We start from the raw sequence: 15,294 nt of genomic DNA on the forward strand, positions 1-15,294 counted from the left end.
GAGGCTTTAATAAATAAAAAATATATAGGTTATGTGGCCACCCTATAAATGGCCATGTGGAAACTTGGTTGGACGCCAACACACCATCGAGAAGGTGGCGAAGGCGTGAAGACAGGCTGGGGGTTGGCCGCTTCGAGGGTAGAGAAATCGGGTCGCCGAGTAGAGAAAGGGAGTCGCCCTTGCAGAGGCGCTTGTGAAGACGAAGGCGAGGAGAGTGAGGGACCGCCTAGCTGGGAGCCGTGTGCAGCCACAAGCAGGAGAGAGAGCCAGAGTGGCTGGGAGCCGTCTTGGAGAAGGCAGAGGCTGGTGGGCGCTGCCTGTGGGAAAGAGACGGGAGCTGCTGGCTACTGTGGGTGTTGGCGACAGAGAAGGGTAGCGCAGAAGACGCCAAAGGGTGAGCTGGAGGTGCAGAAGCCTCAAGGCTGGCAGGTGATTCTGAGAAGCAGCAGACAGGCGAAGCAGTGAAGAGATAGCCGCCTGGTGCTTGGAGGCTTGGGAGTCGTGTGTGAAGCGCAAGGGGATACTATTGCAGCCAGAGGCTGGCGAGTGAGAGGCAAGGCAAGGTTGTGCCGCCGCCTGGAAGACAGCCGGCGTAGGTGACCCGTCTGGTGTGAAGGAACCGCTTGCAAAGGCTCTCGACTGGCGCTAGCTGGAGAAGTTGAGGGTGATCGAGCGAAGGGAAAAGCGACAGAGGAACCGCCTTGTGAGCCTGGTGGAGTGCAGCTGCAGAGGTGTGAAGACTGAGGGCCGCCGTGTGAGAGAAAGGAAGTTGCAGGCGATTAGAGAGTGGCTGGGAAGCAGCCGCCTGATGTGAAGGGAGCACGATATAGAGGTTGGCGAAAGAGAGTGAAGCCCCAGGTTCTGCAGACTCGCGCGCAAGGGGAGGCTCTGAGGAGAGAAAGCCAAAGTGGAGTAGCTGCCTTGGTTCGAGGCCTCTGGTTTGAGACCAAGAGAAGCTTTGGGCAGTGTGTGTGTGAGCTTTGAGTGTGATATAAAAGGAGAGTGCGAGGAAGAGTGGGTTGAAGCTTGTCAATTGATAACATCTATGGTGATGATGACCCCTTGTAAATGGACAAATAGGGTTTGTGTTGATGATATGTGGATGGCTTAGCCTTGCTGATGACAGATAAAAGGCGAAGCTTTGGGCAGTGTGTGTGTGAGCTTTGAGTGTGATATAAAAGGAGAGTGCGAGGAAGAGTGGGTTGAAGCTTGTCAATTGATAACATCTATGGTGATGATGACCCCTTGTAAATGGACAAATAGGGTTTGTGTTGATGATATGTGGTGGCTTAGCCTTGCTGATGACAGATAAAAGGCTTTGATATAATGAGATGTGTGAGCCATTGAAGCTGTCTTTCTTTGGTTTTCGTGTGGTGTTTAGAGTGATTTCTGTTTCCAGCATTGTGCTGGTGGTGCCCCTTATGTTTATTGTGTCTTTCAAGGCTGTTGGGTAGGTAGCTATAGAGGCATTTCTTCTTTTCCTAGCCTCCCGACAGTTTTTTGGCGCCCCCCACTGAGGATGCTATTTTCTTCAGTGGGGTGTATGCCCTAGGAGTTGAGAGTTCCAGGGAAGGTGTTTTTCTTGGGTTTCGAGGTGAAGTTTGGGGGTTAAAATGATGTCTTATCCAGAGTTTTATGGTAGCCCTAATGAGGATGTGGCAGATTTCTTGGAAAGGATGGAGGTTGCATGCATAAGCAACCACATCAATGAGTCGGTACACAGGTGTTGCGGCTACTGAGCATCTGTTTGAAAGGGGATGCAAGGACCTGGTACAGAGCTTATGAGGAGTCATTGAGGGTTGCTGTTCCACGTATCGATATGACTGAGAATGGATTAAAAACAGCACTTAGCAACAGGTTTAAGAAGGTAGAAGACCCCGACAAAGTTTGGCATGAGGTGCAAGCTCTGACACAAGGTGAGTTTGAATCAATTGATGATTATATGAAGAAATTCTCTTTGCTATGGGAGACTTTATGCAGGGCTTTAGGGGAAGACCAGGTACCTCCTGACATGATTAAGAAAAACAAGTTTGTAGCCGGGCTTAAGAGGAGTATTCGCTGGGGAAGGTGGAATTGAAGAAGCCCAAGTCTTATGAGGATGCGGTGGAAATTGCCAAATCAAAGGATTGGAAGTTGCAACGGATGAATCAGCTGGGGATGATTCCAGTTGTAGCACAGCCGGAGATTCGTAGAGTGGAGGCTACACCCATGAATGCAGTGATTGAGAGGATGAAGCCCACTGAAGTCCAAGCTATGCAGATGGTGCCACAAGCTAGTCAAGGAGTACCTATGGTTCCTACAGGTTCTGATGAGGGATTGCGACACGATATGAAACATATGGTTGATCTTATGAAGAATTTTAGCTTAAATTTAATGGGAAGTACAGGTGGTGGACGTGGTAGAGGCAGAGGAAATAATCATGAAGGGGGAGATGGACAAGCAGGGTATGGACGTGGTCGCGGTAGGGGCGGTCGTTTCATCCCTACATGCTGGAACTGTGGTGAGCTTGGTCATCTAAGTACAGATTGTGATAAGCCTGAGCGAATGGGTGGTGATATGTACCCACTACCTTCACAGTTACCTGACAGGTCAAATGACTATGGTATTGATATCAGGGATCAAAGGAATCACAGTTGAAGAGAAGGGGAAGGCAAAGGTCGTGAATGTTGTTACTCTGGAGAATGTTCAGGTGAGAGAAGAAGGGGATGTGATGCCCGTTGGCAAGCGCACAATGGATGAAAGAGAAGGAAAGGGAGTGGCTAGACCCATCCGTAAGAAGGGGAAGCAACAGGAAGGAGAAGATGTGAAAGCTAAAAGGAAACGGAAGCCTTGTAGAAGGTTCCAGGTGTCAGACTTCCCACTGGAGGGGGATGGGCAAACCAGCTATGACTTGAAATCTGATTTGGTGAACAGGAAGGCCAACATCACCTTTGGGCAATTGGTGGAGATGGTGCCAAAATTGAGAAGGCAATGAAAGGGACTTGTGAATCCAATGGAAAAGGAGTCAGAGAAGAGGTCAGTCAAAGTACTATCTTTAGAAGAGCTTCCAGATATTTGCCCTATTATGGAGGTGTGGAGTAAAGGTAGGAACCTTGGTCAGGCCTATATAGATGGAGGAGCTCAAATCTGTGTGATTACCCAGTCATGTGTGGAGCAGTCAGGCTTGAGGGTGTCTGGGGTTTCTGGTTTTCGAATCAGAATGGCTAATCATCAAAAGGTAAAATGTCTTGGTATGGTAAAGGAGTAAAGGTAGGAACCTTGGTCAGGCCTATATAGATGGAGGAGCTCAAATCTGTGTGATTACCCAGTCATGTGTGGAGCAGTCAGGCTTGAGGGTGTCTGGGGTTTCTGGTTTTCGAATCAGAATGGCTAATCATCAAAAGGTAAAATGTCTTGGTATGGTAAAGGAGTAAAGGTAGGAACCTTGGTCAGGCCTATATAGATGGAGGAGCTCAAATCTGTGTGATTACCCAGTCATGTGTGGAGCAGTCAGGCTTGAGGGTGTCTGGGGTTTCTGGTTTTCGAATCAGAATGGCTAATCATCAAAAGGTAAAATGTCTTGGTATGGTAAAGGAGTTGGAAATTGAAGCTTTTAATGTTAAAGCTACTGTAGATTTTCATGTGATGCCTGCGGGTCTTGGTGCTTTTCCAATTGTTCTTGGACGACCCTGGTTGCGAGTGGTGGGTGCAGTACAAGACTGGAGGTATGGGACCATTTCTTTGCATAATAAGCGGGGTAATAAAAAATCTTTTGAGATGCATAGTAGGAGATCTTTGAATGATGTGTGGGAGAGGCCACAGGATTCAAGTAAAGAGGAAACTACCACCAGTACTTCTGAATCGGAGATGGATTCATCGACTACTGCTTCTAGTGAAGAAGAGGCAGATGTGGCTTTCCTAATATCAGAGCAACAAGGTAATGAAGATAAAGAAGTGCATGAAGTGGGTGCTGAGGGAGAAGATACCTTGGGGTCGTATGAAGTGATCGAGGAATTACTGCAGCCAAAGATAGAAGTGAAGAAGAAGCAGGAGCTGATTGAAGGAATGCTGAGTCCGGATCTCTCGAGTGGAGAAAAGGTTAGATATGTTAATATGTTGTCTCATTTTCCAGAATTGTTCATCACCTCTTATAGGGAGATTCGAGGATTTAAAGGGCCAGATTTGAGGATTGAATTGAAAGAAGGTGTAAAAACAGTTAGGCAGAAGCTTCACAGGATGGGACGAGAACAAATGCAGGCTCTGAGAGAGGAAGTTGATAAGCTGTTGAGTGCAGGTTTCATTACACCAGTGGACACAGCTGAGTGGGTAAGTCCTACGGTGGTGAGTCCAAAGAAGGATGGCAGGTGGCGTATATGTGTGGATTTCAAGCCTTTGAATGCTGCTACAAAGAAGGATTCTTACCCCCTACCTTTTTTGGATGAGATCTTGGATACTGTAGCTGGATATGAAAGGTACAGTGTTTGTGATGGGTATTCAGGCTATTTTAAGTTAAAGATTGTAGAAGATCAGCGCAAGACGACTTTCATTTCACCTTGGGGGTGTTTCTGCTACAAAGTTCTTCCTTTTGGATTGACGAATGGGCCAGCCTACTATCAGAAAAGGGCAAATTGGGTATTATCTCCTTTTTTGAACAAGTTTGTGAAGGATTTTATTGATGATTTTTGTATATACAGCTCCAGGCAAGAGCATTGTGATAGGCTGGCTACCGTTTTTCAGTGTTATGATGAGTGTGGTGGTCAATTAAATCCAAAAAAGCGTTTTTTGGCTCAACCGAGGGTGAAGCTCTTGGGCCATGTTGTTTCAGAGAATGGTATTGATCCGGATCCTGATAAAGTCAAGTCTCTTCTTCTTCTTCCTACACCAAAGAATACAAGGCAACTAGCTACTTTTGTGCAAAAGGTGAAGTATATGGCTCGATTCATCTCTCTATCTTCACAGTTGTTATATCCTTTGCAGCAAGCAGCAAAACATGATCCTTTGCATTGGACGGAGGAGTGTGAGGTAGTTTTCCAAAAAGTGAAAGAGGTGTTGGGAGCTATTCCTACAATGCAGGTGCCTAATTGGGAACATGTATTTTATGTCAACCCTTCAGTGGGTGAAGATGCAATTGGAGCTATGTTGTTACAGAAGGGGAAAGAATCACATTATATGCAACCAGTCTACTGTGCTAGCAGAGTAAAACTTGCTAGAGAAAGGTTGTTATCAGAGGTGAAACTTGTTATGGTTAGTGTGATGTATGCATGTAGGCGGTTCCGCCATTACTTGTTGCCTCGCCCCTTTGTGTTTTTGACGAGCTACACTTTTTTGCCTCAGTTGATAAATGGCACAAATTTATCTAAGGCTATGATGAAGTGGGTGATTGAGTTGCAGGAGTTTACTTTCTCATTCTTGGTGGAAGAGAGTACCAGGGCTACCTTAGCTGATCTGCTGACATATAAGGAGAGTCCTCTTCTTATAAAGGAGGAAACCATCAAGAAGCCAATTGAGAATGCGGCTGAATTAGTGAATGCACACTTATTATATTTTGATGGTTCTTACAGGAAAAGCCATGATGCAGCCTCAGGAGAGGTTTGGTGCTTTATGATCCACAGGGTTGCCTTGTTTTTAAAAAGGGTGTTAAGGTGGATGCACATAGCAACAACGAAGCAGAGTATCTGACTTTGGAAGTTGAATTGCAAATATGTTTGAAGCATGGTGTACACATGATTCGCATTCGAGGAGATGCATTGCTTGTGGTAAAACATGTATTGGGAGTTTGGAAGTCAAAGAATATGTTACTCAAAGAAATGTGTTTCAAGATTAAAGGTTTGTTAAAGGAATTTGAAGCTTGGAGTCTTAAGCATGTAGATCGAGGCCATAATGAGGAGGCTCATGAAGCAGCCCAGGGAATGATTGGTGAAGTTTTTGTTCTTAAAGCTCATGCATCATTTTATTGTGGTGGCAGGGAGAATTTACAGGATGTTGAGGAGTTTTTGTTAACAGGGATGATTCCTAATGGTATTGACAAATCAAAAAAATATGGTTTCATCTCAGGAAAGCTGCAAGGTATGTGATGGTTGGTGATGCTTTGTATTTGAAGGAAATTGATTTGATAATGCGACGGGTACCTTGGAAGAAAGAAATCTACAAAATTCTTAAGGAAAACCATGAAGGAGCATGCGGTGGACATTTTGCCTCAAAGATTACCTTGCATAAGGTATTGCAGGAAGGTTATGTATGGCCAAGTGTACATAAGGATGTTAATCATTGGTGCAGGTCATGCAAACAATGCCAAGCTCATAGTAGACGGATGAGGAAGACAATTCTTGCTTATGATGTTTTTGAAAAATGGAAAATTGATGCTGTGGGACCATTGCCTATTACTAGCCGAGGGAAGTGCTACATCTTGACTGCAGTTGATTACCTTTCTAGATGGGCGGAAGCAAAGGCAGTGAAACAAATTACTGCTAAGGAAGTAGCAAAGTTTGTATATCAGGATATTTGTTGTAAGTTTGGTGTGCCATTGGAATTGCTTTCTGATCAGGGTCCAGGTTTCAGAGCAGAGCTTATGGACTATTTGTGTACAAAGATGAAGATCAGTCGCAGTTTTACCACACCTTACTATCCATAGTGTAATGGCCTGAATGAGCATTTCAATGGTGAATTGATCAAGATTTTATCTAAGGTGACAGAACAACAAGGCAAGAATTGGGATCTGGAGTTGCGTGCTGCCTTGTGGGCATACAGAACAGCAATTAAGACTGATATGGGTTTCACTCCATTTCATCTTGTTTATGGAAAAGAAGCCTTATTGCCTATTGAGGAGGAGATACCAGCTGTTAAAATTTTAGAAAAGCTTTTGGAAGAACCTGAAGATGCCTTTAAAGAGCGGCTATTATATTTACAAGAAGCACAGCTAAACAAGGATAATGCTTTGAAGCATTATGAAGATATGCAGGCAAGGACGTTGGAGAAGTTCAACAAGAAAATTAAAAGCAAAGGAATTATGAAGGATGACTTGGTATTATGCTATAATAGCAGGCTGGATAATTCCTTTCATAAAAAGTTTTGTAAGATCCCTGTTCCCACCGAGCAACAGATTCGGGATACTAGCAGCGGAAGTAGCACTCCTCGCGCGGGACAGGGGTCCCACATTCGGGGCCTCACCCACGGATATCCGGATAAGAGACTAATCCGTCGGTTGTTCCAAAACCGAACCCGAAAAAACTTCCTTTACCGGAAAGCACGGGCGATTCCACCAGGATAACTTTTTACTCTAACGTAGTCAAGATCATTTCTGATCGAGCTGATCCAATTACATCTATAAGATACTTGGTCAGGTCAAGGAAGAACTTGCACTTGGATCATTGGGATCAACGCTTTTTTCCCCATTCAAGAGGCACAGCCGTTGATTCCTATCCATAGAATAGTTATTGTCCGGGATTTATTTTATCTATTGTAAAAACAAAAGTTTGAGTCTCGATTTACGGATCCATCAGTCCAGCCTAACCCCATCCGATCCCATGGGTTAGCCAACCGCCCAACCACTGTAGTGATGGGATCCAATTAAGAATTTGGTTAGGTTTTGTCCCGGGTACCAAGGAAAAGAGTTCCAAGGCCCCCTAGCCGGATGTTCATGCAAAAATAAAACTAGTCACACCACTCACACACCCAATATGAAATTGCTTTTTCACAGATTCAACCAGTTTAAAACAATCCTTTAATAAAACCATAGTATCACTGATCACCATCTTCCAATTTATCCAGTTGATTCTTAATTTTCCCATCATTCCTTCATCAGAGTATCTATGGCATCATTGGCAACTAGGACACTCACCACCTGTCCACACAGGGGCCGTTTCCTAATCCCTAACCCATAATACTCGGCAATATAATCACTTATCAAGATGGACTCTCGTTGAAGATCAGCAAGATCAACCAACAGATCCATATAAAGAGCCATGGACTCATCCATTGAAGACCAGCAAGGTCAATCAACCAGATCCATGCCCGATTTCAGAAAACAACTCCAACTCTGTTCCAATATCTTCCTCGACGCACGCGTGGGTATCCTAGGCGACCCAGAGCCCGAGCACCGTATGGTCACCACCCTCTAGGATCCTTCGCAGGTGACCTAGCGCTTCACTCATAGGCCGCTTCCTTGGCCCCTCATCCACCGTACCGGAAGCTCACCATTTTAATCGCACCGAGGCTGGTCAAGACCTCGGCCGACCTTGCTATGCGAGATGTCCTTCATTGACTCCCCGTCAGCACTTTGCAACTTTATCATCACGACCTTAATCACAAGACGGTCAAAATGCTCCCCCCAGCATTCTTGACATAAAACAAGCATTTACAAACAGCATTTACAAACAGTTTACAATACAATTTCTATTTTAACTTTCATTTTTCCACATTATCCCTCATCAATCTACATTACTTATTCCATATTCCATTTATATGTATACTCATCCCATCACATCATTTCCATCTCATCACTTCAGATTCCCTCACATCACATATCGTATATTCACATCCATACATCCACATCTATATGCGTACATTCACATCTACATGCATACATCTACATCTCTATGCATACATCCACATCCACATTCACATTCACCTCCATACATCTACATCTACATGCATACATCCACCTCCCAATTCACATCCACATCTTTACAACTACATCTACATGCATACATCCACCTCTACATCCACATCTACATCTACATGCATACATCCACATCTCCATTCACATCTACATCTATACATCTACATCTACATGCCTCCATCCACCTCCACATCCACATCTACATCTATACATCTACATCTACATGCATACATCCATATCTCCATTCCCATCTACATCTATACATCTACATCTACATGCATCCATCCACCTCCACATCCACATCTACATCTATACATCGGGTGCGTCTATTTAGTGAGCCAAGAGCAGTGAGCACAGAGCAGTGAGTAGAAATAAAGTCCTTGTGAAAGTGAGCAAGTAGGGGCATGGTATGATGTTAAGCGAGCATGTAATGTTAAAGAGAAGAGTGAAACCATAGTGTAACTCTATAATGAACAGAACAAAGAAGACTAAAAAAGTTTAAAAATGACTATTGCAAATAAAGCATTTTCAAATGAATGGTGCGGATATAAAAAATCACTACAAAACTCATACTACTTGGCTCGCTAAAAAGACATTGAATTGGTCATTGAGCTACTAGTAGAAACAAACTATTGTTGCAACCACATAGAAACCACAGCGACCAGAGAGCATATAAATCAAGCCATTAAGATGCACAACAATTTTAATAGCCATACCACTGACACAACAATATAATACTCTTTAGAAACCATAACCATAGGATTTAAAAATTTTATAATCCAAATAAAAATTATCCAACAATCAGCTACATGCTATTGTAAAAAACATTCAGAAGCATAACATCCATCAAAACATTACTTCCATAGTCCCAAAAAAATGATTGTCTCAATTAAAAAAAGACTATCTCTAATGGCGTTTTGATGTAGACATGTGATCCTCATAACTGCAAGAGACACAAAGAAAAGAAAATAAGCTTTATCAATACAAAATTATTCTCTACTAACATATTTATCTTTTCAACATGCATACCTTTGCTGAGTATGGTTCTAACAGGTGATCATAGATCCGCTCATTCTTGTCTAACATTATGACATTGCGATCCATAAATGCTGCCACTAGCCCAAGAGTTCCAGTGCCAGCAAACAAATCCAAAATCGTGTCCCCAAGACGACTGAAGACGGAGACGATGTATTTGCTAAGCCGTTGACCTCTCTGACAACCGCCCCGCCATGGTCTACCCTTTCTCTTCACCAGATCCTCCGATGGCACTCTTGAAAACGCACACAAACCATTAACCATATGCCATAAAGATCACCAAAAATCATTTTAAATTCTATCTTGATTTGAATGCATATACATACATGTCAAAGATAAGATCTTGCCCTACATCAAGATCATCACCTAGTGCCAAATCCCTTAGTTGATCCCCATGCATCACAAAGCTTGTAGCAGGAGATGTTGAGCGAACAAAAACAGCCAATATTAGACAAGTGACCTACAAGCAAAGACACATTGGTTGTTCATGCATTTTCACCTTAAATGGGACAAAGAAGATTTGCACAAATGACAGCCCCAAAGAGAACAACACCAATACCTGGGTAGTAATCATTTGCCCCATCTTCTTCCCAATAGGTGGAGTACACCTCACAACCTGTCTATGATAAATGCCAAACCCAACGCTCTGTGCAACCTGCTCAATGGTCACTCCTTCTTCCATAGTGTAAAGGCATGTAAAGAAGCCTCGATCCGAGAGACAAGAATCAACAACTTTAAAAGTAGAGTCATACATGCCATCCCCAATCTTATTCCAATATGGAACCTTGTTTGCAACACAACCTCCAATGATGATATTTGAGGGGAAGTCTGCAAATATCAACTCCACACAGTAATCGGACCCTCTACTCTTGACATTCCCTACTGTGCAAATAACATTCATGGCATCAAGCACTTGCTTTCCCAATGAGGATGCATCCTCCATGTTCACAAAAGTAGCTGCAAGGTCCTCAATACTGACATTGAAGGCATAAATGGTTCATATAGACAGGTTTTTGACATTTAACACACATAGTCTTAAGTCAAAACAATCAGATCACGATAGAGATGAGGTAGGAAGCTCACATACCTGGAGCTTGCAATGTCTTGGTTATGATGTCAGTTGGTTGTATCCCACCTGCACTACTATTGGATGTCTGTTTGTTGACTCTGCTCCTTATTTGCTTCCATTGCTCGATTCACCTCCAATGCACGATTCACTATTTCCCTCCCTAAATTCACTGGCAATGACTTACGAAAAGAAGCCGATGCAATCGATGTTGCATGTGATGTGGATGTGGCCTCATTATGATCAATTTTCTGGCTACAAAGCTCCAATATAGACTTATGTTGGCAATACAGATCAAGCTCCTCCTCAGGCACATGGTTTCTTTCAAGGTCCAACCACCACGGGCAGAAACGAGACTCTATGCTTAACATGGCCTGTTCAATGACAAACATGGGTAAACACAACTCACCCTCAATATGAACATGTTTCTCAATCATGGATTCAAAATGACAAATTCAATCACTTACTCTTCCAAGCTTCAAATCGGCATACATATAAGATTGATTGTCAACACAAAGCCACACACTAGCGAGAGGGGGTAAAATATCCAATTGGTGCTCCTCAATTTCAGAAAGCAACCATCTGCAAGCCAAAGCCCAAATGATAAAACAACACACAGAAAGAAGCATGCATGTTTTTTAACAAGGAATATCTGGGTTATGTTGTAGGAAAACCTATAAACGACTCGCCGTGCAGCACTTTGTAGGCCTGGTTGATGGTCAATATCATGGCTAAATTTTATGCCTCCTTCGTGCACTTTGAAAGCCCTTTTGAAGTACTTTCTTCTGCATAGAACAACAAAAGAGGTGAATCCGCTCTCACCTGGCAACCTGACTCGATCGGCATTTTTAATATCATTTTGGATTCTCAAACCCAGCTCCGTGATCTGAAGCCAGTAGGAGTACATGTGCAGCCATTCCCTAACCTTTGTCTTATCATTTGGCATACCCTCAAGTGATCGCACTGCAGCCTGAGAGTTGTCCAATAGCTTGACAATGTGAGCCTTATCTGTGTCTCTGATGCAAGCAGAACCTATCATATTGAGCTTTTCCTCTGTGGCCACATGATTGGTTGACGCGTGCCATGGTAGGGAGAGCACTGCACACCAAAAGGCCTCACCATTGGAGGGATCAGCAATCCTTGCATATTTTGATGTTTTTCCTCTGTAGAGAACTTCTACCTTTCGAGTCACATTCTCCCTAGCAGACTCGGCAAGTGGTCCATTTGATGCCTCATCAATTTTTTGCTCCATCTCGTCCTTGAACAAGAGCCAAGTCATAATCTGGATTGGCAAATGAAGCCAACTAGGCCTTCCTCTGGCAGATGCACTCTGCATCTCTCTCTCAACCCACAGCTTGTCCTCATTGTCCAAATGTGCCATGAGAGTTGTTAGGTCGGACTCTCCCAATCTTCTTAGTTGAAATAGACGATCACCAAATGTGGTTGGCACAAATGCATAATCATGCGTCCTACAAAACAAAGAAAAAATATGTTAATATTCTTGAGTACAAACAACTTACTTGACATAGAAGGAGACTCTGATAACAAATTAACTTACTTGTTCAACCTGGACAATGAAAACAAAAGCTCACCCACATCCCTCCGCTCGAACACATAAAATTTACAGAGAACAGAACAATGCATGGACAAATCCCCTTGAAACCCTGTAATAAAACACAAAATTAGGAAGGACAAAGAAGCATAAGAAACAATAACATCCCAATGAGAACTCACCTGTAGAAATGCAGTCCATCCACGCATTGTGTCGATTATTACCATCAAGAATATGCACCATTTTTCGGCTCAAGTACGGACCCCAATCAGGGTCAAGTGCAAGAGTTTCCTCAAACTGTTGATTCACAGTCCTCCAATGCTCATCCCAAGATTCATCCCTCTCTTGTGTCAGTGGTGTCTCCTCCCCTTCCAAGTCCATAATTGATACTGTGAAAGCTCCCATGCTCTCAATGTACCCACCTAGTTTTTTGAAGCTTCGAGTAAGAGACTTATCTGTTGAGGGAGAAACCTTTCGGATTGCCTCCGTCTGAATCATCCTACAGAGAGGAACACGTGGAGGTGGAGACCTAAATTTGACTCCTATCCTATCTAAAAAGGCTTGTGGAGTAGATGTCTCAAGAATCTTCCCAAAAATATCAACCTTATTTTTTTTCTGCTTGCTTCCTTCAGTTTGGGTTGTGACAACTGTTTCTTCTTGATCCTCTAGTGGATGTGTGTTCTCTTCCCCCTCTATCTCTCTCCCAGTATCCTCAGTATTCTCACCTTCATCCTCATTATCACCACCTTGAGTATTCTCACCCTCATTTTGATCACCTTTATTTTCCTCAATTGCCCCCACTACATTTTGTCCATCCTCCTCATTTCTTTCATCACTATGTAGATGCTGCCTATCCATATCCACCTCCAGGTTAGTGTCATCTATGATATGTACCGCATGCTCCGTAGTAGGTTTTGAGGAGGCGGCTTGCTCCAAAGTGCTGGAAAAATTAGCTTGCCTCCTTGTGTGTCTCGATGAGCTCTCACCTGGGCCAACCTGCACACTCTTTTTCCGCTTAGCAAGAGGTAACTCATCCATTTTTGCACAACAAGAACCTTTCAAGCAAGATGCTCTAGTGAAATGACTCGAACTCATTTGAAAACCAGATAGCCATGCAAAAATACAAGAACAAATCTTCAAATAGTATTCTACTTGTATTGTATAATTATTTGATTATTTTAACAACAAATTCAGTAATACGACACAAACTTAAAGAAAAGGTGGCACATTCACTAAAGAGATTAAATTCAGTACTGCAACACAATCATCAAACTAAGGTGGCACATTCACTATCCAACAAAACGGCCAACTCATTAACGAACAGAATATCTCTGAGATTATCATATGGAGTGCTTTGGCCCAAATTCCAAGGCATTCAAAGCCGTATTGAATATTTTAAAAAAATATTCATTGGAAAATATTTACGGAGCCCTTTTCAGGTGTTCAATTCAAGGCATTCAAATTTATTGGAAAATATATAAAGATTCGGTAGCCCAAATCTGAAGGCATTCAATATTGAGTACTAATAAACTTTAGAAAGTGATATTTCGCAATCCAACACTTTTTTAAGGACAAACTTTTTTCTTTTTGTGCTATTGTTCTTTAGATGCACATGTTTGCTGGTCTCCTCTCTCGACTGTGTGAGCCGTTTCTCAACCAAGAAGACATCAAATGTGAGTTTTTTGAGCTTCTTGTATACTCAAAGTCTGCATAATATAGACAGTAGTAAGAGAGACAGTCTATGCAATGTGTTTGAGACAGCACCATATAGATAGCATGTTCTTACACTACTCTCTCCAAATTTCTGCCGCCGCGCCGGGGGGATCCAAGGGGGGCCGGCGGGGGAGTTCGGGGGCAGCGCCCCCGAAGCTTGAAACGAACTCAAAATCGTGATGATTTTTTCAATGCTCAGCAGCAAAACATCCCATTATTTTGTGCGCTGAGCGCACAAAATTAATTCAAGAAAAATAGCATGAAGTAACGCCGCACATCTCATACTGTGTGTGGAGTGTGGCGGCAGCAAAACATCCTATTATTTTGTGCGCTGAGCGCACAAATTCATTCAAGAAAAATAGCAAGAAGTAACGCCGCACATCTCATACTACTGTGTGTGGAGTGTGGCGGCAGCAAAACATCCTATTATTTTGTGCGCTGAGCGCACAAATTCATTCAGGCAAAATAGCACAAATTCATGGATGATGATACCTTTCTGTGTCTCTTTGTTGGGGAGAAAGATTGGAGTGGGGAGAGGGCCCTGCGCATGAGATCAGCGTTTCTTTGCTGGGGAGACGTATGATGCTTCATGATCGCTTCTCCGCGTGTGTGTTCGAGGGAAGATGCTTCTGTGTGGAGGACGACTAAAAGCCTTAAGTAATTGCTTCATAAGAAGTAGCCGACTACTAAAAACCCTAAGTTAGGCACTGGACAAATTTTTTTATCCTAACACTAATGAATTTCAACACTAAAATTTAAGGGTTTGGTCAATATTTTTTCGATTTTTTTAAATCTACAGCACAGTTATGCTACGGCATCCAACTGGTAGAGTTTTTGAAATCTAACAGGAGATTATGAAAAAGCGCAAGAACTAACACAAAGCAAATATGTGTGTGTGTGTGTGTGTGCACGCGTGTGTGTGTATACATACACACACACACACAAACATATATACATATATATATGTACTCTTTTTGATACCCTCATTATGAGTGTTTTTGCAATAAATATTTTTATTTGCTTCTACCCATAGTCTTAAAATGAGCCTGGTAAAATTGTATTATGGCTAGTATATGCTATTGATTAGAGCAAGAACATCTAGTATTAAAATATTTTTGGCTAATATTCAATGTAAATTCCTTAATTGTTGTTGTGATTGCATTATGCAGGGAGGCTCGTGTTTTCCTCCATTCTACAATGGGTGCATGCATCCGAGTCCCCTTCTCGAATGGCAAATGTCTTGTGTCAATCAACATGATCCGGGGGAAGCTTGGAACTATTGGTGGGATAAATGTGGAGGCCTTACTTGAAATTGGAAAAGAGTATGAGCCC

At 42.8% G+C, this 15,294-nt stretch overlaps 1 protein-coding gene across 1 annotated transcript; it reads right to left on the reverse strand.

The window, feature by feature from the left end:
• Positions 1–523: 523 nt before the first annotated feature.
• LOC147631919 (uncharacterized) lies at positions 524–12,371 on the reverse strand. Its single transcript, XM_086807977.1, has 3 exons — positions 12,256–12,371; positions 11,730–12,166; positions 524–888 (listed from the first exon to the last, which is right to left on the reverse strand). Exons 1-3 carry the CDS (start codon positions 12,339–12,341, stop codon positions 524–526), a joined length of 888 nt encoding a protein of 295 aa, XP_086664103.1. The 5' UTR covers positions 12,342–12,371.
• Between the last annotated feature and the right edge of the window lie 2,923 nt (positions 12,372–15,294).

The sequence above is a fragment of the Cibotium barometz genome, chromosome 14 (genome assembly GCF_041138505.1).
Source record: "Cibotium barometz isolate CiBa-2024 chromosome 14, ASM4113850v1, whole genome shotgun sequence".
Classification (NCBI taxonomy): Eukaryota; Viridiplantae; Streptophyta; class Polypodiopsida; order Cyatheales; family Cibotiaceae; genus Cibotium; species Cibotium barometz.